The sequence below is a fragment of the Acinonyx jubatus genome, chromosome E2, assembly GCF_027475565.1.
Source record: "Acinonyx jubatus isolate Ajub_Pintada_27869175 chromosome E2, VMU_Ajub_asm_v1.0, whole genome shotgun sequence".
NCBI lineage: Eukaryota > Metazoa > Chordata > Mammalia > Carnivora > Felidae > Acinonyx > Acinonyx jubatus.
This window is the reverse complement of record NC_069396.1, coordinates 41,534,676-41,558,170: the sequence shown is the minus strand read 5'-3', so window position 1 is coordinate 41,558,170 and position 23,495 is coordinate 41,534,676. Positions and strand designations below refer to the sequence as shown.

Genomic DNA, 23,495 nt, shown 5'->3' with positions numbered 1-23,495 from the left:
GCCCCTGAGCGGGAGAGGGCAATGGGTCCAGAGCAGGAGGAAAGGCCTTGACCTGGGAGGGAGGAAGCCACCTGCGTCCTCACAAAGGACGGGGAAGACAGGTGCCAATCAGGTGGCAGGCAGGTGAGAGGGTTGCATCCCGTGGGACTAGAGTGGGACACTGGCCGAGTGAAGACGCAGGAAGGGGAACAGGAGAGGAATGGAGAGAGAGAGACAGAGATTGGGAGAGAAGCAATCACAGAGCCGAAGAGAGGAAATGGTCCTTGGGTTGCTAAGAACAGTGAAGAAAGAGCTCATCTCGTGAAATTCAGAGTACCGAAAATAATGAGAAAATCCTCCACGAGACAGGGGGAGAGGGGTTACCAGAGTCCCCACAAAGGAATGACCGTGTCTCAGCCTTGTGTCTCCCTGGCAACACGGTGGCATCAGACAGTGAACTACCACATCGGCAGTTCTGGAAAGAGTTCAGCTTTCGAACCCAGAGCTCTCTACCAAGGCTGAGCAGCACTCAAATGGAGAGCACAAAATAAAGACGTATTCAAGTCATCCCAAGATTCATAAAGTTTACGCTCCCAGACAACCCTGAAAATTTGCCAGAAGGCAAAATCCAGCAAGTGAGAAAATGAACCCACGAGAAAGATACTAAAACCAGTGACGAGCGAAGAATCGGGGGCAGAGGGTGTGCATATAATTAAATGCCAATCATTGCTGGCTGGTTTTTTACAAGACAGTTGAAACTCAGGCACAGATCGTGTAAACATGAAAGATGGCGGGAAAGAGAGGGCGGAAGGAAGTGAAAGCCCAGTAAGTTCTTCATCTTGTTCAGGGGAGGATATAGACACTGAGAGAAAACGCGTGTTAAAAAACGTAATCATGGGGCGCCTGGGAGGCTCAGCCGGTTAAGCATCTGACTCTTGGTTTCAGCTCAGGTCATGATCTCACAGTTTTGTGGGTTCCGTTCAGGTCACGGTCTCATGGTTTCCTGGGTTCCAGCCCCGCGTGGGGCTCGTCTGCACTGACGGTGCAGAGCCTGCTTGGGATTCCTTGTCTCTGTCTCTCTCTGCCCCTCCCCCACTCACACTGTCTCTGTCTCTCTCAAAATAAACAAACAAACAAACTTTAAAAATGTAATCATAATCCTAGAAGAAGAGATGACATATAAACTCTCCATATTTCTAATTCCCAGAGAGCAAAGAATGGGAGAAGAAAAGTAAAAGCAACATAAAAGGCTTTTCATCAAAGCCAGTAAAAGGTTTTTAAAAATGAAAAAAAAAAAAGGGGGGGTCGCCTGGGTGGCTCAGTCGGTTAAGGGTCCAACTCTTGATTTCGGCTCAGGTCATGATCTCACCGTTTGTGAGTTCAAGCCCCACTTGCTTGGAATTCGCTGTCTCTGCTCTCTCTCTGCCCCTACCACACGCTCTCTCTCTCTCTCTCTCTCTCTCAAAATAAATAAACTTAAAAAAAAAATAAAAATAAAAATGAAAAAAAGATAAGAAAAAATGTCTTTTTTAAAAAAGGTTTTGTTTATTTAAGTAATCTTTGCACCCAACGTGGGTCTCAAACTCACTACCCTGAGATCAAGAATCACATGCTCTTCTGACCGAGCCAGCCAGGCGTCCCAGAAAAAAAAAAAACAAAAAACTTCTATTCAGAAATAGAAAGAGAAAACCCAAAAGAAGATGGTAGAAACAGTTCTAAACGTATCTCATTGAGGAAAGTAGATGGGTGAGTTACTGGAAAAATATAGTAAAATTTCTCAGCAAAGTTGTCTTCTCTTTTCCATCCCAGTTGGAAGGTGTTGAGGAACACCTCTAAAGCTATCTTTGCTGATAAATATACCAGTTACTATGGCTGCGTAATAAATGACCCCAAAACTTTGTGGCACAAAACTATTTATTTTGCTCAGAGGTTCTGAGGGGTGGGCACGGGGACAGGATCCAGTGGAAATGGCCTGTCTACTCTTGATGGCCTCAGTTTGAAGACTCGAAACCTGGGCTGATAGTTGGTGCCAGCTGTTGCCAGGAAGCCCGCTTTCCCCTCGTGTGGGGCTCTCCACGTGGCCTGGGATTCCTCACAACCCGGTGGCTGGGTTCCCAGGGAGGCATCCCAACACACAAAGAGCCAAGGGGAAGCTGGAAGCCACACAGCATCACTTCCGTCTGTTTGTTAGCCGTGAGTCACTAAGGCCAGCTCACATTCTAAGGGAGGAAAGTTAGATCCCACCTTTCGTGAGAGAAGGGTCAGAGAATTGGGGGAATGTGTTTTTAAAAGAGGAATACCCTATGATAAAATTTTAAATGTTCTATATAAACCAACTCTAAAACTTTAATTTTACAGCAAACCTAAGATACCATACAACTGGCTATAAAGACAGACTTTGAAACTTTAGTCTTAGTGATTTGTCATTAACAGATTCTTTATTAAGTTTTGCATTTTCCTTTTCTCCAGCTCTCAGATCAGGCAAATCGATGAGAACTACAGTCAAGAAAAACCCATTTGCTATTTACAAAAGAAAAAAGGATAAATAAGAAGGCTAAAAAATTTGTTTAAAGGGATGTGAAAAATATATACAAAATATCTTAGAAAAATAACTCAGGGTGAAAACATTAGGGAATTCAAATTCCTTACCCTAACAAGGAATCAGGAAAACAGAAGTGAAAACAACAATGAGATATCAAACAAATAAAATTTGAAAGTACTAACAATAGCCACGTTGTTGGCATAGGTGTAGAGAAGGGCATATATAATCACTATGGGAGGGTGGGTGGAAATTTTACAGGCTTTTTAGAGGATAATTTGCAGTAGCTGCCAAATTTTAAACCCCATACCCTTCAGCCCAATACTTCCATTATTAAGTATTCAGCCTATATACATCTTTACGGACGCAATACTATGTAAAAACTATGCAGTATTTTTGTAAAAGGAAGATCTATTCATAATGACATGGAAGGATTCCCAAAACACAGCATTAAATGAAAATAGCAAGCAGCAGAACAATACATGAATACAATACAGCATGAAGTCTCTTGTTTGTTTGTTTGTTTGTTTTTAATTTTTATTTATTTATTTAAGTAGGCTTCATGCCCAGCGCAGAGCCCAGCATGGGGCTTGAACTCACAACCCTTGTATCAAGACCTGAGCCGAAATCAAGAGTCAGAGGCTTAACTGACTGAGCCACCCAGGTGCCCCGATGCTCTTATTTTTTAATTCCAGAATGGAATTGTGAACGATATCTTGTTTATGTTCATACATATGCAAATACAAAGAAAAATGTGAAGAGGGATTTGCATTAAACTGATAACAGTGACTTCTGCTCAACACTGCAGTAGGATTAGAATTGGGGGATAGATGGCAATTTAGTTTTTTGTCCCTTTACATCCTGCTCTATTTTGGAAGTCTTAAGTGTGAAATATACATTTATTAGCTGCATAATTTTAAAAATTCCAGATAAAATGAACGTTTTTCTTGTTCTGTAAATTTACCAATTGCTGCTTTATTGAGATGTAATTCCCATACCGCACAATTCACCCATTCAAAATGTACCCATTCAAAATGCACCCATTCAAAATGATGATTCCTAGTATATTCACAGAGTTGTGCAACTACCATCACAATTACAGAACATTTTCTTCAGCCTCAAAAAAACCATGCACTCTTTGGCTACCACCCTTACCCCCATCCTATCTTCCCAGTCCTAGGTAACCATAGATTTGTGTCTCCATAGAGTTCCCCATTTTGCACACGTCATACAAATGGAATCATATAATATGCAGCCTTTTGTAACTGGCTTCTTTCAGTTAACATAATATTTTCCAAGTTCATCTGTGTAGTAGATGTGTCAATACTTCATTCCTTTGCATGGCCAAATAATATTCCATTGTGTGGATATACCACACTTTGTCTATACCATTCAGCAGGTGGTGGGCATTTGGGTTGGTTACACCTTTGGGCGATTATAAATAATGCTACTGTGAATATCCATGTATAAGTTTTGTGTGGACATATGTTTTTATTTTTCTTAGGTATATACCAAAGTGTGGAGTTGCTGGGTCAAATGGGAGATCTGTGTTTATGAAGAACTACCAGACTGTCTTCTAATGTGGCTGCCCCACCAGCAGTGTATGAATTCCAAGTTCTCCACATCCTCACCAGCCCTCGTTATCTGACTTTTGATTATAGCCATCCTAATATTTTTTGGTGAGCTGGTTTCTTGTTGAGGTTTTTATTTGTATTTCTCTGGTCATCAGTAATATTTAACACCTTTTCATGTACACATTGACCATTTGTATACCGTCTTTAGAGAAATATTTGTTCCAATCACTAGCCCATTTGTAATGGATTAATTTTGTTGTTGAGTTCTAAGAGTTTTTTCATTCTAGACATAAGTCCCTTATCAGAGATATGATTTGCACTTATTTTCTCCATTGTGTAGGCTATCTTTGTGCTTTCTTAACAGTGTCATTTGAAGCACACAAGTTTTTAATTGTGATAAAGTGACATTTACCAATTTTTCTTTTGCTGCTTGTGCTTTTAGTGTCCTGAGAAATCACTGCCTAATCCAAGGTCATCAAGCTTTACTCCTGTGTTTTCTTGTTTCCCTTTTATAGTTTTTGCTCTTCCAGTTAGGTATTTGATCAGTTTTGAGGTAATATTTGTATATAGTATGAAGTAGGGGTCCGACTTCATTCTTTTGTATATAGATAGCCACCTGTCCTAGCACCATTTGTTGAAGAGACTATTCTCTCTCCCACTGAATAGTCTTGCCACCCTTGTCAAAACATCGACTTACCATAGACACATGGGTTTATTTCTGGGCTCTTAATTTTATTCTATTGATCCATCTATTCTTATGCCAGTACCCTCACTGTCTCAATTACTTTTGCTTTGTAATACATTTTGAAATTAGACAGCGTTAAGTCCTCCAAATATTATTTTTCTTTTCAAGATTGTTTGGGATACTCTGGGTTCCTTGAGTTGCATATAAGTTTTAGGATCAGTATGTCAATTTCTACAAAGAAGCCAGCAGAGATTCTGATAGGGATTGTGTTGAATAAAATAAACTTTTTAAATGGTGTATTAATTACTATGTTATTATTATTTCATGGGAAAATGGGAATAAAGTAGCACTCACCAAGTGGCTTCATAACACAACTTCAGGAGTTCATAGATGTCAGAGTGTGTCATCATCTGGATCCAGAATTGCCAAATTCTCACTCTATTGCTTCCTACGGAACCTTTCAAAACAATACTTCCTTCTCCATCTATGTGGAAAAATTTAGGTCTATAGCATTTCTAATCTGCATTACTGAAGCATCTTCCAGAAGACACTCTGCCTTTACTCTGATCTCCTTTAACGTATCCTCCAACTTTAAGTGAGAATCAGCCGTCTAAAAATCAAACATGATTCTCTCGCCTCCTTTTGAAAAACACTTCAGTGACTATCCATGACCATGAAGATAAAGCTCAAATTCCTTAATATACTTATAAGGCTCTTCCAAGTCTCGCTTCTACTCATCTGCTGCTTATCTTTTATCCCTCCTCAGCAATACCAACCCAACTCTATATTTCAGGCATGCCAGAAATCTACAGTCCCCAGGTACACCAGCCACCCTGATGCCTGCAGTGGCACACGTGTGGCCTTTACTAGAATGCCTTTCCCTTTCATCTATCTGGAAATCTATGATGATGGTGATGATGATGATAGAACAGACATATATTTGGTATTAAAATTTAAGCCATAAGAAGTATATAAAATTGAAATTAAAAAATCTTCTCCTATTCTCAACCTCCAGTCACATCCTTTTGTTCTATCAATTTTTACTTTATGTATTTTGAGGCTCCATTATCAGGTGCATACACATTTATGATAATCATATCTTTATAATGTATTGACCTTTATATCATTATGAAGCATCCCCTTTTCTGGTAATACTCTTTGCCTTTAATACTATTTTACTGATGTTTTTATAATCACTCTAACCTTCTTATGTTTAAGGTTTACATGATATATCTTTTCCCATCCATTGATTTTTCAACCTGTTTGAGTCTTTATATTTAAAGCGCATTGCTCCTCGGCAGCATATAATTGGGCCTTGCACTTTTATTCATTCTGACAACCTCTGCCTTTTAATTAGAATACTAGTCCTTTTTATTTAATATAATTATTTATATAGTTAGATTTAAGCCTATAATTTTACTATTTGTTTTCTGCTCACCCCTTCCATTTCTTTTTCTGTTTCTCTTCCTTCCTTTTGAGTAACTGAATGTTTTAGAATTCCATTTTAACTTGCCTATTGGGTTTTGTACCTATGTCTTTTTGCTTTACTTTTTAGTTATTGCTCTAGGATTACAATATACCTCCTCAGTTTTTCATAGTCTGCTAAGAATTTATATTGCACCACTTCACATAAAATGTAGAAACCTTGCAATCATATAGGTCCATTTATAGCCCCTAAACTTTATGCTATAATTGTTGTAATTATTACATCCACATACATTATAAACCTCATAATACCATGTTATGGGGTTTTTTTTTGCTTTAAACAATTATTTATATTTTAAAGAAATGAAGGACAAAAACCATCTTTTATATTTATCCACATATTTATCATTCCCAATGACATTCATTTCATCCTGAAGATCTGGGTTTCCATCTGGTTTCACTTTCCTTCAGTGTGACAAATTTTCTTTAGCATTTCTTGCAGTACAGGTTGGCTGCTGACAAATCCTCTTAGCTTTTCTTTAACCTAAAAATATCTTTATTTCACCTTTATTCTTGAAGGATATATTCACTAGATCTAGATTTCTGGGTAGACCTTTTTTTCTTTCCCACCAGTACTTTAAAGATGTTGTTCCACTGCCTTCCAGTCTCCTTTGTTTCTGATAGAAGTCCAAGGTCATTTGAGTGTTTGTTTCCCTGAATGTAATGTGTCATCTTTTTTTCAGTATATGAAATTTATTGTCAAATCGGTTTCCATACAACACCCAGTGCTCATCCCTAAAGGTGCCCTCCTCAATACCCATCATCCACCCTCCCCACCCTCCCACCCCCCATCAACCCTCAGTTTGTTCTCAGTTTTTAAGTGTCTCTTATGGTTTGGCTTATCTGACTACTTTCAAGATTTTGTTTTCATCCAGTTTTCAGCAATTTGACTACAACGTCCCTAGGCATGTTGTTGTTTTCAAGATCCTGCTTTGGAGTTTCCTGAGCATTTTGAATCTATAAACGTTTGCCTTTGCCAAATTTAGCCATTTCTTTCACTATTTCTTCAAGCATTTTCAGTCCCATTTTTTTTCTCTCCTCTCCTTCTGGGGCTCCAATTACATGTGTGTTAAATCTTTTGATATTATCCCACAGGTCTTTTAGGAACTGCTCATTTTTTTTCAGTCTTTTTAAAAAATATGTATGATCTTCAGGCTGGATAACTTCTATTGAACTATCTTTAATTTTACTGAATCTTTATTTTGTCCTCTTTTCTGCTTTTAGAGCCATCAAGTGAATTTTTAAATTTCTGATATTGCAATTTTCATTTCTAATACTGACTTTTTCATTTCTAGGATTTCTACTTGGTTCTTTTTTATGATTTATATTCTGCTGAGATTTTCTATTATTCTCTTAATGGACAACCATGTTTCCTATATATATATCCTTGGGCATAGTGTTAATACTTTAAAATCCTTGTCTGCTGTTCCAGTATCTGAATCACGTTGGGGTTGGTCTCCATTGGTTGTGTTTTTTGTTTTTTGGGGTTTTTTTTTGGAATGAGTGATGTTTTCTTGTTTTTCTGGAAGGTTAGAAAATTATATTTTATATCCTAGACATCGTGAATGATGCTTTGTAGAATCTCTGGATTCTGTATAATGTTCCTCTGGAAAAAAAGCTGATTCAGATTTTGCCATGCAGTAAATTTGACTGAATTCACACTGTAAATTTTATCTCCTCTGTGGTGGGTGGCCTTGTCTGCTGCTTGGTGTCTGTGCCATGCATGTGCAGATTAGGAGTCAACCAGAGATTTGGGTAGAATTTGTGCACAGAATTTGGGCACCACCTCCCCTTTCTTGGATACTCTTTCCCCACTTTCCAGTAACTGCGGTTGTCCTAAACTGTGTCCTCTGGTTCTTCATCAAGCCAGTAATACTGATAGATTTCCTATCAGAATTTTAGCTGCCCTGCCTGCAGAGACTGGGGCCTGCCTTGAGGATAAATGCTTTTAAAAAAATCTTTTTTTTAATGTTTATTTATTTTTGATGGAGAGAGAGAGAGAATATGAGCAGGGGAGACGCAGAGAGAGAGGGAGACACAAAATCTGAAGCAGGCTCCAACCTGTCAGTAAAAAGCCTGACACTGGGCTCGAACCCACAAACCAGGAGATCACAACCTGATCCAAAGTTGGATACTTAACCAACTGAACCACCCAGGCGCCCTGAGGCTCAATAAATGCTTTTTAAAGAAATTCACACTGTGATGGTTTTTTCTTCTAAGTGTCGACTTTCCCCCAGCATCTGCCTGCTTTTTTCATTCTCCAGTATCTTCAGGTAGTTGAGTTTTAGATTTTGTCCAGAGCTTCTAGTTGGATATATCATTTTATTTTTGTTGATTCATTCTAAAGAAGTCTTTGGCCAGAAAAAAAAAAAAAATGCTAGGTCTCCAGATCTCATTGTTAAGGGATTTTGATTTTTAAGATTTATAATAGGGAATTTTCTAACACCCTATGTTAGCCTTATTTTGTACCCTTATTGGTAAAGTTAATCCTCAACATTTAAGAGCTATTAATGGGTTACTGTATTTAATCCTCACAACTCCTTTGTGGGGCAAAGATGGCTTTATTACTCCCATTTTAGAGATGATAAAACTGAGCAAGAAAGGTGAAGCTGCTTGTCAAAGTCACTGTGCATGAGTGGCATTCAAACCAGCCCCTTACTCCACAGCATGTTTTCGTTCATCTGGCTATGAGACACCGCTTGCAAAGAGGGCAAGTTACCAGGACCAAGCCATAGCTGGAGAGAGAAGGTGGAAGGAGTCATCTGTGACTTTGATCTTGGCCCAGGTCTCGTTAGTCATCCAAGTCAGAGACTTATCCCAGCTGGGCAAAACCAACAGAATCCACGCTAACTAGTTAAAGAGAATAAAGTTAAAGAAGAGTTCGAGAAAATGGTAGGAAGTTGGCAACGTCTCTAGGAAGACCAGAGGATCCAGAGTAGAGGCTGTGTGACTAGCCTGCATACGTGTAGCACCCCAAACACTCTTGGTCGTTCTCCCAAAGTGAAGTCCAGCAGCACCTGTTCCTACACACCTCTCAGTCGTGCCAACGGCTCTTGTCAGTGTGTACGTTGTCAGTTCTTCCTCATATGCCTCATCCCAGCTGGAAGAGGGCGTTTCTGGCTTCTGCGTGGGGAGGTGGGACATCCCCGGATGTTGGAAGGATGTTCAAATGGTGCTGGGCAACCAAAGAATTCAATCAATGTGCACATTCCATGTTAGTGAGCCATTGGGCAGATCCTGTGTGACCTGCTTTTCTTATAATAATTTCTCCCAGTAAGAGGCCAGAACAACCCCTTTCTATGCTGCCTGACTTTGAGTTTCCCTCGTTTAGAGAAAAGCCAAACTCTGCTAGCAGACAGTTTTATAGGAGCATGACTCACGCTGGCTTTTGTTTAACTGTTATTGCACCTTGACTATGATAAAATGACTGCATTTGGAATGTAAGCTGGATTTTTCTAATCAATTATAATAAAAATCAGATTCTAAAGATACACTCACTGAAACTCTCAATTTGTTCAGGGTCACCTCCAAGTTATTGACCAAGCAGCAAGGCTTTGTAATAGCGCTCCCCTGGTTCCCAAGACTGAGCTGGGATCTGGGCCGTGGGGGGTTATCTAGCCAAAAGGGAGTGTCTGGACAGCTTAGTGGGTTATGTGCTTTCCAAGTGACCTTTGGAATTTTGACTGAAAATGGCAGAGACGGAACCAATTGGAGGGATGGGAAGGGATAACCCTGCCCCACCCGCAGTCCCTGAACTGCTTAAATCAATATGCTCAGGAAGCTCAATCCCATATTTGGGGTAAATGAGTTCATGTCGCAGGAAAGAATTTTACTGTAACTGATCGGTTTATAGATTTTCTTGGGGACAGCAATGAAAAGTTTGGGCTTTTATGGTCATACGGTCCTGTTCAGTTATAGAAAAACTAAATTACATTCCCTTCATATTATCCCAAGACTAGTGTTCTCGGGGAATATTCAGCAATCGTGTTTTGCAATTTTTGGAGTAACCCCAATTCCTTATGAGGTAATTATTGTTTAGTTCATTTATATATCTTAATGTACAATAAAAATGTCTAACCTGCTTGCAAGTCCTTCTCCAGTTTTCCTGCCTAAGTGCCCTTCCTGAGATGTTCTAGACAGAGATGAGCATACGTATAGGCCCTTCCCCTTCTTTTTACACAAATGGAGATATATTATACACGTTTTCTGCACTGTATATATACATATGTACACACTTATATACGTGTGTATGTGTATTTTATATTGACATATTATGTATGTATATATGTATTTTTATATATGCATATATTATATATGTGTGTGTGTGTAAATGAACATATCAGAGCTTTTTCCATATGTGTTCATATAGATTTTCATCCTTTTTCACAAAGACACAGAGGATAATTAATCAGCTATCCACGGTTATTTATCCGGTCTTCTATTAACAGGCAGACATTCAGCCAGCCTTTTGCAATTATAAATAGTGCTTTGGTCAATACCCATGTATGTAACTCTTTTGTACACGTGAGAGTTTATGGGATTACATTTTGTTAAGAGAAGGGCTAATGACACTTTCAACTTAGATAGGTATTTTTAAATTGTTCTCCAGAGAGACTGGATCAATATATAATCCTGCCTGTTTGCTCTAGCCATTTACCTGTATAGCAAATTATCAGACGTTTTTATCTTTACCCACCTGACCAGTGTAGTTTTAATTTGTATATCTTTTATTCAGAGAATCGGCATTTTTAAACATGTTTAAAATTCATTTGCATTTGCTGGGTTTTTTTATTTATAAACTCTCTGTAAATGCCCGTTTTCTTTTGAATTGGTATTTTTTTTTCACACTGACTTGTAGAAGTTCTTTATATATACAAATACTTGAGCTTTTCTCATTTAAAATAAAGCTGACTTGTTAAACATAGAACTAAATGTGATTCAGTGGCTATGACTAGGTAAGATTCTCCCTATGAGCAAATTCACAAGTCAGACAACAATTTATTCTCAGGGCACATTTTCGGATGTTTTAACATGGAAAATAGGGTCACTCAAAAGCATTTTGAAGTTTTTTACGAAACTATGCAACCCATTGTGGCATTATATATTTGTAGAGTAAATGAAGGTGACTTTAAAACATTTTATAGTTTATAAAACTATAAAAATTATAAAACTGTAAAATTAAGGTGACTTAAAATATTTTTATAGTTTATAAAACTATAAACGTAATAGATACATACTCATCTGCTTAAAAAGTCCAATATACACAAGTGTATAAATTAAAAAGAACAAGTTCTCTCTCGTCCTACAAAGGCAACACCACTGTTAACAGTTTGGTGTGTATTTCTCCCAACTTCTCTCTGTACACTGACTATATGTATATTTTAATAATTTTTTTTTTTTTCCCCAGAGAAGGGAAGCTACATGCTGTTCTCCAACCTGCTTCTTTTCAGGTAGGGGTGAATCCTGGGTGTCAAGAATGGTAACGTTTGCAAACTCTTTTTTAACTGTTTGTTTCTGTTTGAAGATGCACCCGAAGACATAAATCCTTGGAATCAGCCAGAAGGAATGGGGCCAATATGGTGGGTGCACGGAAGTGCGAGGGAAACGTACCCCATCTCCTGAGTAGTGGGGTTCCGGCAGGTCCACCTGCTGAAGTACCCCCTCCCTTCCATGGGAGCCTGCCGGGAGGAAGGCCCGTTTTCTCCGGTGGATCTGATGTCCAGCCATGCCCAAGGACGAAGTCTTGCTCTCCTGGGACATCTTCCCAACAGTGCCCCACAGGCAGGGGGGCTCTCTGCAGCCAAGGCAGAGGGGCGCTTCAAGGCCGTCTGGACTGAGGGTTTGCACTCCCCGAACGAGCCCAGTTCTGGAGGCCTCCCCGCACCAAGCCTTGTGTCCTAGCTGGGCTACATCTCTCCAGAGAAAGGGGCCATTTTTCCTCCCTGCAGAGGCACTCTCTGCTCAGCCAAGCCCCTGGGGGCCACATCTGCCTGAAGGGGCTTCTTATGAGTTAGCCCAGAAGCACTGTGAGGACTCTCCAGGCCCTGGCAGTCCTGCCTGGCATGGCTTCAGGAGGCTCTGGATGGGTCTGCCCTTGGGGAGCCCTAACTTAGGGGGTCGGGTCTTCCCGAGCATCTTTCGGGGCCACCCTTGAGCTGCTCTGCTAGGCTCGGGGACGAACTGAGTTCTGGGAGGGTGGCCGGGTAGCAGTTTTCTTGAATAGAATCCATTCTGTGTTCATTCGACAAATATTTGAGGCTCTACCATATGCCAAGGCCTGTTGTAGCTCTGGAAATAGGCAGAACAGGACAGACAAGGTCCTGTCTTTGTGGAGCTGGCATTCTAGTTGGGGGAAGCCAGACAGGGAACAAGTAAAATAAGTAAACAAGACCATTTTCCAGAGTGTGCTAGGAGGAAAATAGAACACACAATGGCCTCAGGAGTGATGGGGGAGGGGTGGCTACTGTGCAACTCGGGCCTCAGAGGAAGCTCTTGGGGAATGTGAGAGAATGTGAGAGACTCTGAGAGACTGTGAGACTGAGATGACAGGGAAGGAATTGCTCCAACATCAGGAAGGAGCTTCCAAGGAGCCGGCAGAGCAAAGCGCAACGCCTGGAGGCTGGGAGATGCTAAGCTTAGCACACAGCAGACTGGGGAGCGGGGAGGAGTGAGGAGTCCGAGGCCCTACGAGAGGTGAGGGCCGAATCATGCGGGGCCTCACGGCCACGTTGGGACATTCACTGCACATCTCCTGGAAGGCGGGGTGGGGGTGGGGGTCACAGGGGTTGACAGAGGTGAGGGACATGGACTGAATGCACATCTAATGGGAAACTCGGCTGTTCTGTGAGGAGAGTTGGGGGTCAAGGAGGTAGGGAGGGTGGCAGGGAGACCGGTTAGAGGCTGCTGCGGTGGGGGAGGGTGGCCACTGGAACCAGGATGTCTGTGGTGAGAGGGAGAAAAGGGCTGAACTGGGGACACAAGGTTGGAATTATTGCTGACAGACGTGTCTTCCGACAGAAGTAGAGCCAGGGGCCTCCAGACAAGGCCGGGAGCACTGGCGTCACTGCCCTCCTGCTCATGTGGAATGAGTGTGGCCCCCTCCACGGTGCCGAGACCCTGCCGGGCAGACCCCCAGGACCATTCTTAGACTCATGAACGAGGCTCCCACTCATGCCCTCCTCTTGCTGCTCCCTTCCCTCAGGGTGAGGAGCCTACTGGACAAGAAACGCCATGCCCAGACAGCCCCGAGCCAGCTGCCTTGGCCTACGTGGGCCCTTTCACCAGGCATTCAGCAGTGGGCACACTCATCAAGGGGAGACAGGAAGGCAGCAATTTTCAGGGGGGGACGGCAGTGTTGGAGGCCTGTGCTGGGAACCTACTCCCACCTGCCTAAGGACCCCTCCAGTGGAGGATGGCACCAGGAAGGAAGAGAAGAAGGCGGTGGCCCTCCCGGCACCATGTTCCAGAGTCAACTTCTAAATTCAAACCTGGCCTTCCAGGACATGACAAAGATTTATTTGTCAAGGCAGAAAGGTAGAACATATTTTATCTACCAGTCTGTTCGTTTGACTGATAACTTTTGGTATTTAAACAGATGGTATGTGGACTGCCATTTGTATTCTTGTCCCAGATCCCACAAGAACGTGCAATGGGCCTGCCCACATCCACTGCTTGCTTTCTGCAGTGTTCTCCAAATACTGGATGGGGAGTTCCGGGGTCCATCAGCTACCAACGGAGTTTTCTAACAAAACAGAATATAAGACTTTCCTTGGTTTGCTGAACAAAATTAAGATAATGGATAGAATTCTCTGAATTTTCATTTTTGGCTCAGTTTTCTTTTTCTAAATTTTTTTACTGCCTGCTACTGCTTATCTGTTGGTAAGTTGCAAGCAAATGAGATAAACAAACAAGGCGGAAAAATCCATACATACATGATAGTAAATGAAACTTCAGAGAAAACTGGAAACAGTTGATTCTGATGAATCTGACAGTAGGGGCCTTTTATGGATCTGAGTACTCATGGTTATGGTTTTATATGGTACACATATAATATAGTGACATTTCCTAACAGTTAAAGAATTTCCAGTTCATGGTATTGCGATTATGCCCAGTAATGTTCTGTATGACTTCTAAGTGCCTTTGCCCGAGAACAAGCTGAGAATGCACTATAGTGAATTATTGCCCCCAGTTTACAGAAAAGAAGACAGAGGCTCAGAGAAATTCAACTTGCCCGAGATCACCCAGCTAGTAAATGGTGGGTGAGAGGTTTTAACTGGCCTCCTGGTGAGCTAGGATGTACAATCTACTGAGGAATAAAAATGGTTTCCCCAAGTGTCCAGAGGCTATTGGTAAGAAACACGAGACTCTTGATAGACTGTTCATTGGGTTCATCTGCTGTACCCACCAATATCTAAAACATAAAAATGAATTAGTATAAAACTCATTAGCCAGTGCATTTATCATAAAAAGTAACTTGCATTCTGTTTTGTGTGTCTAAGTTTTAGGAAGGTCTTTAAGAGCATTTTATTAAAACACTGTATTAGACATATTGTATGAGATTCTCACGCCCCCTAGTCAGAGCACAAACCGCGCCTGGAAAGTGTAGCGTTCTTGTCTTTTGTCTTTTCTTAGTCCTTATTTATTATCTTAATGAGTCCTGCTTTGGAGTGACCAATCTCCTATCCATTAAGCTTTCGATAAAGCTAGAAAACTTAAAGCTGGTTCCCGTCTTGCTCTTCAGAATTTGATGAACTCTCAAACTTATATACGAATTATTTTGTATGCATTGCATTAGGAAGGTTGAATCAAAGTCCAACAAAAAAATTTCCCAGGCCTCCGTTTGTCTCCTCAGAATGGTTAACCCTGGGAATGACCCTGGAATCAGGCTCCATCCCAGGGCACCCAACCCTCAGCACCACAATGCATGGAGGTGGGAGCTCCCCTCTCCCCACCGGACCAGCCCTCCCCCAGCTCAGAAGAGCCTCCTCTTGTGAGCTGGCTGGAGCACAATTCACACCTATGAAATGCATTTTCACTTCTGTTGCTGATTTTCTCCTTTGTAAAAAGTAGAGCCAGAGCTTCCTCTCCTCTCCTCTCCCCCGGCCCCTGCAGTGGCAGAAGCCAGGCCCTGGTGAGCCTGCAGCCTGTGGGACTTGGGGTGGGTCCCGGTCCCGAGGCCCTGCCTGCTGAGCACATTGAGGCCAAGGCACTTGGAGAGTTCTCCCTCAGGGCTCTCCTCGGGAACTGCCAAGTGTCATAAATTAAGACAAAAAAGAAGGATAGTAAAGGTGGTCAGAGAGAGGATTTATGCGCCTCTCTTATTACTGGCTCCATGTCAGTTGAGCGGGAGCCACACAGCCATCTCCCCCCAAGTGAGTCCAGCCAAATGCTGACTGCCCACGCATCCTATCAGGCCACAACCCCCTGCCAGCTGTGGGCACCTCCCATGGAAAGTGGTTCCACAACCCTGGGGTCTCACCCAGGACCTAGAGCCAATTCTTGCATCAGGGCTTGGACAGCTCCGGGACACTCCTGCACCGCAGACCCACAGACCACTACCTGCCCCCGAATCGCTTCCTTCCATCCCCTAGATGTTCTCTTAGACCTCAAAGGGAAAACTAAAATATGGCAGGTAGGTCCTGGCGGCTGTTCCTGGCCGACTGTCCTTTTCTCCAGAGCCACAAAGCAGGCAGGCGGGTGTCCTGCAGCTGACCCCAAGGGGCCTGGAGGAGATCCTTTATTTTCTCTGCGCTACATATGTCGGCGGATGGTACCCCCAGACAAAAGCCAGGCATTCAGCCCCCACCCAGACCCCAAGTCCTGACATTCAAATCCATCCCTGTCCTCCACCCCCACCTGGGGCCTCAGGTCTCCATCGCTTTTCATCTGGTCCACCCTCCCCTGCCCAGCCTCTACCACAGTGCCCTTTCAGGAACTCAAATTGGATCACAGTGCTTGCCTGCTGAAAGCTGGACAGCCAAAGCCTTTGAGATGGCTCTCTCCTTCACTGGGAGTGGCCTTGGCCATGAACCCAGCCCTGTCTGTGGATCCAGCCTTATCTAGGCCCCTCCCCAGCAATCCCTGCACTCCAGCCCGCCACACATCTTGTCCTTTGTTATCAGAACATGCCAGGCACTCACTCGCAGCCTCTCCACCTTTGCACCTGCCGTTCCGTCTGCCCATCCTTCCAGCAAATTCCTGCTCATCCTTCAAGGTGCAGCTCAAAGGTCTACTCCTGCATGAAACCCTCTCTCACCACCTGTCTTGGCTCGTAAGACAAGTGCCATAACAAAATACCACAGACTGTGTGGCTTAAACAACAGCCATTCATTTTCTCACAGTTCTGGAGACTGGAAGCTGCGGACAAGGATGCTAGCTAGCATGGTTGGACTCTGTGAGAGCTCTCTTCCGGGCTTGCACACTCTGCCTTCTCCCTGTGTCCTCACATGGCAGAGGGAGGAAGGGAGGCAGGAAGGGACAGAGAGAGAGAGAGAGAGAGAGAGATTTCCTTCTTTTCTTATAAGGCCTATCAAATTAGAACCCCAACCTTACTTCATTTAATCTTATTACCTCCTAAAAACTGCATCTCAGAGTACAGTCATACTGGGGATAGGGCTTCGACATATGAATGGGGGGGGGGGTCACAATTTAGCCCAGAATACCTCCCCAGACAAAGGTGGCTGCTGCTTCTCTTTGAGCCCCGTATTCACCAGGGGAGGGTGTCCCTTTCCCATCCCCTGCTGTTTTGGAGTCACCTGTTCTGTGGGAAGGCCACTGTCTCCGAGCAGACCTTGTGAGCCGACCTATCTCCTGCCCAGAGCTCTGAGAGGGCAGGAGCCGCCTCTCACTCATCCGGGGGCCCTGAGCACCTTGCACAGAGCAGGCCTCCTGGGGAGAATTCTGGTTCCGCTGTGAGGACCCGTGGCACTGGATGTGGGCCCCGCTTGGTGCCCCCGTTACCCCTACACGCCCTTATCCATCAGGCCTTATTCCTCTGCTGTCCAGAAAGCCTCTGTGGTTTCCTCCCATCCTAAGAGGTCACATTCTTGCTGCCTGTGCTGGAAACAGCAACCCTGCACAGTAGACCAAGTGTCCATGCTAGGAACAGGACACTCTCAGGAGCTTGTGCTTTGCTGCTACCCTGCCACCAGCTGTTATTTTTAGCACTCACTGCAGAAAAAAAAAAAAAAAAACTGAAAATCTCACTGCATGTGTTCAGGTTTCTTCCAGGTCTCCTCAGGGGCCTGGTGCAGAAATGGGTCCTGCCTCTGGCCCAGAGAGCTGCTCCAGGCTCACAGAGGTTATTTATTTAATATATTTACTTTTACTCCCAGGCCAAAAGCTTAAAATATCTTGTGTATGAGCCCTGGACCAAAAAAATGAAGCAGTTGGGCCATTAATCATTGGGAATATGTTGAATAGGAACTTGATTAAAGCACAGTATGTGTTCCCCAGACGAAGCTGCTTCTTTACAGTGACCACAGTGGAAGCTTGGCCTCCCGGGGCCGGCTGTGCTTTTGTGGGGCGCCTCCTTGAGGGCTCCGGGGAGGGCTCTGGCGCCTTGCCAGGCTCTGGAAGGCCGCCGTCTGCGAGGGGGTCTTGACCTGCGCAGCCCCGCTTTTCTCAAACAGGGACACCTCCGACCAACACCCAGACGGTGTCGGGCTCCAGCGCACAATCTTAAGGGGCGGTGGGGGGGTAGAGGCAGGAGCGAACTGCCGGCCCAGGAGGCTCCTAGTGCAGTCCGGCTGCGCCCCTGGCCCGCCGGCGATCCCGGTATAGAACCAGCGAGGCGCCACGTGGCTGGAAGACGCGCTGCCTTAAACCCCTTCCTTCGGCTGCAGTGAATGCGGAGGAGGCGCCCAAGGGGCACCGGGGCCTGGCCGCCTTGTTCCCCAAGATCCCCGGAACACAGCGCCCTGCGTACCACTCGACAGGGTTTTCCCGGTAGGTGATGGGACTCTCGGACGCCAAGATTTCCGAGGCCCCGGCTCCTTTGACACCCCCGCTCCGGCCCTGGAGCCCACCCGAATGGGAAGGGGTACGCTGCAGTGGATTCTGATCCCGATTTGGGATCCCGGTCCCGGAGTCAAATTCTCCGCCTCCCTCTATGCGCCCCACCTCGCCCCGGTACCCCAGCCCTGGAATCCAGCTCGGCCCGTCCCGCAGGAAAAAAAAAAAAAAAAAAAAATTGGCGGCCGAGAGCCGGGTAGCAGCGCCAGCCCCGCGCCTAGCAACCCTAGCGCTCCGGCTAGGAGAAGTAATTAAAAAGAAAAAGTTTTCCAAGCCCAAGCGGATGGACCGGCCGGGTCCTCCAGGCTTTGCGGCCGCAGCCGCCTCCCATTCCCTCCGCTCCCCGCGGGGTCCTAGTGCCCGGCGCTGTAGAGCCCTTGGGACCCCAAAGGGCTTCGAGAGACGGAGCGGGGGAGAGGTATTTCGGCGTGGAATCGGTGGGGTCATCAGGAGATCAGAGATAGAGACACAAAATCACCACGCTACAGGACGCTGCCCTCCGCCTCTCCATGCCGCTGTATGCGCTGGGCCAGTACGTCCCAAGCTGTTCCCTACCCCCCACCCCCGGCCCCTTCTCCACGCCGCAGCCTAGCAGAGACTCCGGTCCCGAAAAGGACGATTTCTAGCTTTTAAAGCGAGTCCGCGCCACAGTAACTCAGAGACCAAGAGTGGCCCTCCACCAGCCCACCCCCCTCCTCCGCGCAGCGTCTCGGTGCTCCCGGGCTCCCCGACCGTTGGCTGCAAGTGGGTGCCTCGGAGAAGCTAGAGGAGGGGGCCCCGTCACCGACCACGTGCGTGCGGGGGCGACAACTCGGCCCAGGGTGGGGCATCATGCGCGTGTCCGGGTTCGGCTGGCGGGGCAGGGGGGTAGTGGGCGTTGAGCCGGGGCCTCTCCTGGCCCGCGCTGCGCTCTGGCCCCACTCACCGCCCCCTCCGGAAGGCAGGCGCTAAGACCCAGGAGGCGCCGCTCCGCCGTCGGACACTAGAGGGCGAAGGCCGCCCTGGTATAAATGCGGGTCCCGAGTGCGCCTGGCCATTAGCGACCGGGAGCTGCGCGGGCGCGAGGGAGTCGGGGCTCCGGGTGGTCGGCAGCAGCATAGGCGCCCCGCGCAGGCTGGAGGCCGCCGAGGCTCGCCATGCCGGGAGGACTGTAGCTCCCCCATGGAGTCGGCCGACTTCTACGAGGCGGAGCCGCGGCCCCCGATGAGCAGCCACCTCCAGAGTCCCCCGCACGCGCCCAGCAGCGCCGCCTTCGGCTTTCCCCGGGGCGCGGGCTCCGCGCAGCCCCCCGCCCCACCTGCCGCCCCAGAGCCGCTGGGCGGCATCTGCGAACACGAGACGTCCATCGACATCAGCGCCTACATCGACCCGGCCGCCTTCAACGACGAGTTCCTGGCCGACCTGTTCCAGCACAGCCGGCAGCAGGAGAAGGCCAAGGCGGCTGCGGCCCCCGCAGGAGCCGGCGGCGGTGACTTTGACTACACGGGCGCCCCCGGGGGGCCCGGCGGCGCCGCGATGCCGGGAGGGACGCACGGCCCTCCTCCTGGCTACGGCTGCGCCGCGGCCGGCTACCTGGACGGCAGGCTGGAGCCCCTGTACGAGCGCGTCGGGGCGCCGGCGTTGCGGCCGCTGGTGATCAAGCAGGAGCCGCGCGAGGAGGACGAGGCGAAGCAGCTGGCGCTGGCCGGCCTCTTCCCCTACCAGCCGCCGCCGCCGCCGCCGCCGCCGCACCCGCACCCACCGCCCGCGCACCTGGCCGCCCCTCACCTGCAGTTCCAGATCGCGCACTGCGGCCAGACCACCATGCACCTGCAGCCCGGCCACCCCACGCCGCCGCCCACGCCCGTGCCCAGCCCTCACCCAGCACCGGCTCTCGGTGCCGCTGGCTTGCCAGGCCCCGGCGGCGCGCTCAAGGGGCTGGCGGCCGCGCACCCCGACCTCCGCGCGGGCGGCGGCGGCGGCGGCGGCGCGGGCAAAGTCAAGAAGTCGGTGGACAAGAACAGCAACGAGTACCGGGTGCGGCGCGAGCGCAACAACATCGCGGTGCGCAAGAGCCGGGACAAGGCCAAGCAGCGCAACGTGGAGACACAGCAGAAGGTGCTGGAGCTGACCAGTGACAATGACCGCCTGCGCAAGCGGGTGGAACAACTGAGCCGCGAACTGGACACGCTGCGGGGCATCTTCCGCCAGCTGCCCGAGAGCTCCCTGGTCAAGGCCATGGGCAACTGCGCGTGAGACGCGGGGCGGCGGGACCGCCCTGGGCCGGCCGCTGGCTGGGACCCAAGGAGTGGTTTCGGGTCTCCGGATCTCAAGACTGCCCCAGCGGCGCAGGCCGGGACTAGGAGATTCCGGTGCCGCCAGAAAGCCTGGCCTGCCGCGCGCGCCCCTTGCCTTCCTCTGCGCCAGATTCGGTGCGTCTAAGATGAGGGGTCAGTCAGTGGTTTCTCCCTGCCGGAGAGAAGTGCCATGGGGCTCAGCCGAAAGCCCGGCAGCTCCAGTATTAAGGAATAACCTTGTGCCTTGGAAACGCAAACTCACCGCTCCGATTCCTACCGAGTAGGTGGAGCAAATACGTGCCTTGTCATTTTATTTGGAGGGTTCCTGCCTCATTCCTGAGGCTGCAGGCCTCCATGAGAGAAGGCAATGTGCGGCCTATGGCAGGAGAAAGGTTCAGGGAGCAGGGATCCCAACAAGCCAGCCCTAGCCGCTCCTCAATGCCTGTCCTCGGAGGGGAGGAGATACAGGGACTTGGAACGTTGTTCCCTTAGTCCTACATGAAGGTGGAGGGTCCCTAGTTCCTTGCCTCTAATCTCCCAGCCTGTGACAGGCTGGGCTTCCCTGGGCAGAACCCACTGAGATGGGGGGTCACCAGGTGACCAGTGGGAGCCCCCTGCCCCCAGTCAGATCAGAAAGCTAGGTCATGGGTGAGCTGTAAGGACATGTGTTCATGGGAGTGGTGGCCTGGTGGAAGAGGGAAACCCAGAGATCTGGTCGGGGGTGGGGGTGGGGTGAAGGGACACTGGGACCATCAGCCTGTACTGTATGTTGCGAGCATTGCATACAAACATGAAGCACAATCTGTCCATCCCAGAGGGACCGAAGTTATGAGAAGCTTTCCAAATATTTTGCTTTATCAGCCGATATCAACACTTGTATCTGGCCTCTCTGTGTCCCAGCGGTGCCTTGAGCAATGTGAATGTGCACGTCTATGCTAAACCACCATTTTATTTGGTTTTTGTTTTGTTTTGGTTTTGCTCAGATACTTGCCAAAATGAGACTCTTTGTCAGCAGCTGCAGGGAGGGTCTGCGGCTCTCTTTCCTTTTGGTTTTTGGGATTGCTTTTGCTCCCAAGGGAACCAAAGAGGTGAGGTGGGCTTCCTCTTTCCCGGGGGGGGGGGGGGGTGATGAAGGGGGTGTGGGGCTATGGGCCTCGCTCCCCTCTGGCCTGGGCTGCCCACAGGCTTGCCCCCACCAGAGGCCCTGGCTCCTGGTCTGGAGGGAGGCGGCCTCCAGCCAGCACGCACAGATCGGCGGGGCTGGGAGCAGGGAAGGACAGCTTGGTTCTCTTCTTTGGGGAGAACGCAGAGTTTCATGCTAGATGTTTTATGTATTATATCTATAATATAAACATATCAAAGTAAATGTTGGTGTCTTTTTAAAACCAGAAAAGCTACTTCCAAGGTTTTCTGTGGGCCAGGTCACATTTGTAAATAATCACAGCATATTCTCTGGCTGAGATCCTGCCTTTCATTAGCTCTCGCATCCTGAGCCCTTCTTTACATTAAGGGGGTGACTTCTCCCAACCGAGGCAAATAAAGGGCAGAAGGAGGATAGACTCCAAGCCGAGAAAGCCCAAAGCCTGAAGAGAGCGTCCCCTGGGGGCTGGCGGGGAGAGGTTGAGGGGGAGGTCATAGGGCTTTGGTGTGGCCTCTGATCAGCCCCTGGGAGGAGCAGAGGGGCTCAGAGAAGGGTCCTTCTGCCTGAAGTTGCCACAGGCTCTGTGGGACTTGAATAGGCCTGGCCCAGTAGCTCCAGGCTCCAGGGGTCCTTTGGCCACATTTGCTTCTCTATCACCTACTGCCCTAGCTCTATAGCAGCCTTGTTCATGCCTGGCCTGCCCTAGCCCACCAGCAGGACCCTGGGAAGGCAGGGAGAGGCCTCGAGGGGTAGGCCCCTCTACCCCTCCCCACTTGCTCTGGGTCACGCGGCTGCAGTCTACCCCGGCAGGGCCCTGAAGGGCAGCCTGAAGGCCGAGCACCCCTCCATCCCTTCTTCCATACCTGCCCTGCCCCAACCCACCCCAGGGAGGGGGCCCACGCCATCCCTGCAGTGGCTGTGTGGTCCCTCACCCACACCACCTGGCAAAGAGCCAGCCCCAGTGTCCACCCTCCCCCCACCGTGCCCATCCTGGACCCAGTTCCCTACTCAGACGGCTGCCCTGTGAGGACAGGCACCCTGGCACCCCCTTAGCAGCAGTAACAGCCAACAGAAGGAGGGCCCACCCTCATGCCTGGTAGAACAGGGCCTGGCAGGAAGTAGCACAGGAGGCAGCCACAGCTTTCAGAGTTTACTCTCGCTGAGGGTAAAAGGCAAACCCTCTTTACCTTCTGTTTTCACCCCAAGAGGGTTCACTTGAGCAGCTCACCATATATGCAGATGCGGGCTGGGACAGTTTCAAGAAATTACACACTCTCTTTAAATTCTGAAAGCTCCAGCTTTACCTGCCTGCGTGGTTAACAGGGGTGATTTGCCCCCTTCCGGCCCCAGCCCCCGCCCTCTCTGTCCTGTGTCTTGCCGCCTCCTCGCCCATGGCCGCCCTTGGCAGAGAAAAGGCCACGAGCCCAGTGTGGAGGCGGCTGCCTGCCCCACCGCCCTGGGAACCAAGGAGGCAGAGCCCGGCTGCCCGCCTAGAGGCCTAGGGCAGGCCACAGCTTGCTAGGCCCCAGCAAACCCTCTCCGAGTTCAGTGCTAATTCCAGTTTTTCTTGTTTGAGGGGGCCAAACCTCAGCCTCCCCCTTTGCCCCCAGAACAGATCCCAGGATGAGCAGGGGAGGGACACCCCTCCTGCCCTCTCTCCTCCCTCTCCCCTCTCCCTGCCCCATATCCCGGGGTTTCCTCTTTCAAAGCTGTCAGTCTACTAAAGGGCACCCCTCCCACTGTAGATCCTGAGGTCCAGGGCAGACTTTGCTGGGACAGGACGGATCCAACCAAAGCTAACCCG

The 23,495-nt window shown here is 48.0% G+C and overlaps 1 protein-coding gene and 1 long non-coding RNA gene across 2 annotated transcripts; one reads left to right on the top strand and one right to left on the bottom strand.

Moving 5' to 3' along the window:
• Positions 1-1,875: 1,875 nt before the first annotated feature.
• LOC128313260 (uncharacterized) lies at positions 1,876-9,554 on the bottom strand. The gene is made up of 2 exons (XR_008293704.1): positions 9,294-9,554; positions 1,876-2,198 (listed from the first exon to the last, which is right to left on the bottom strand). It is a non-coding gene; the product is annotated as an uncharacterized LOC128313260 (long non-coding RNA).
• Positions 9,555-19,283: 9,729 nt separating this feature from the next.
• CEBPA (CCAAT enhancer binding protein alpha) lies at positions 19,284-21,916 on the top strand. The gene has a single exon (XM_015073088.3). It carries the CDS (start codon positions 19,436-19,438, stop codon positions 20,507-20,509), a length of 1,074 nt encoding a protein of 357 aa, XP_014928574.2. The 5' UTR covers positions 19,284-19,435; the 3' UTR covers positions 20,510-21,916.
• Positions 21,917-23,495: the final 1,579 nt, after the last annotated feature.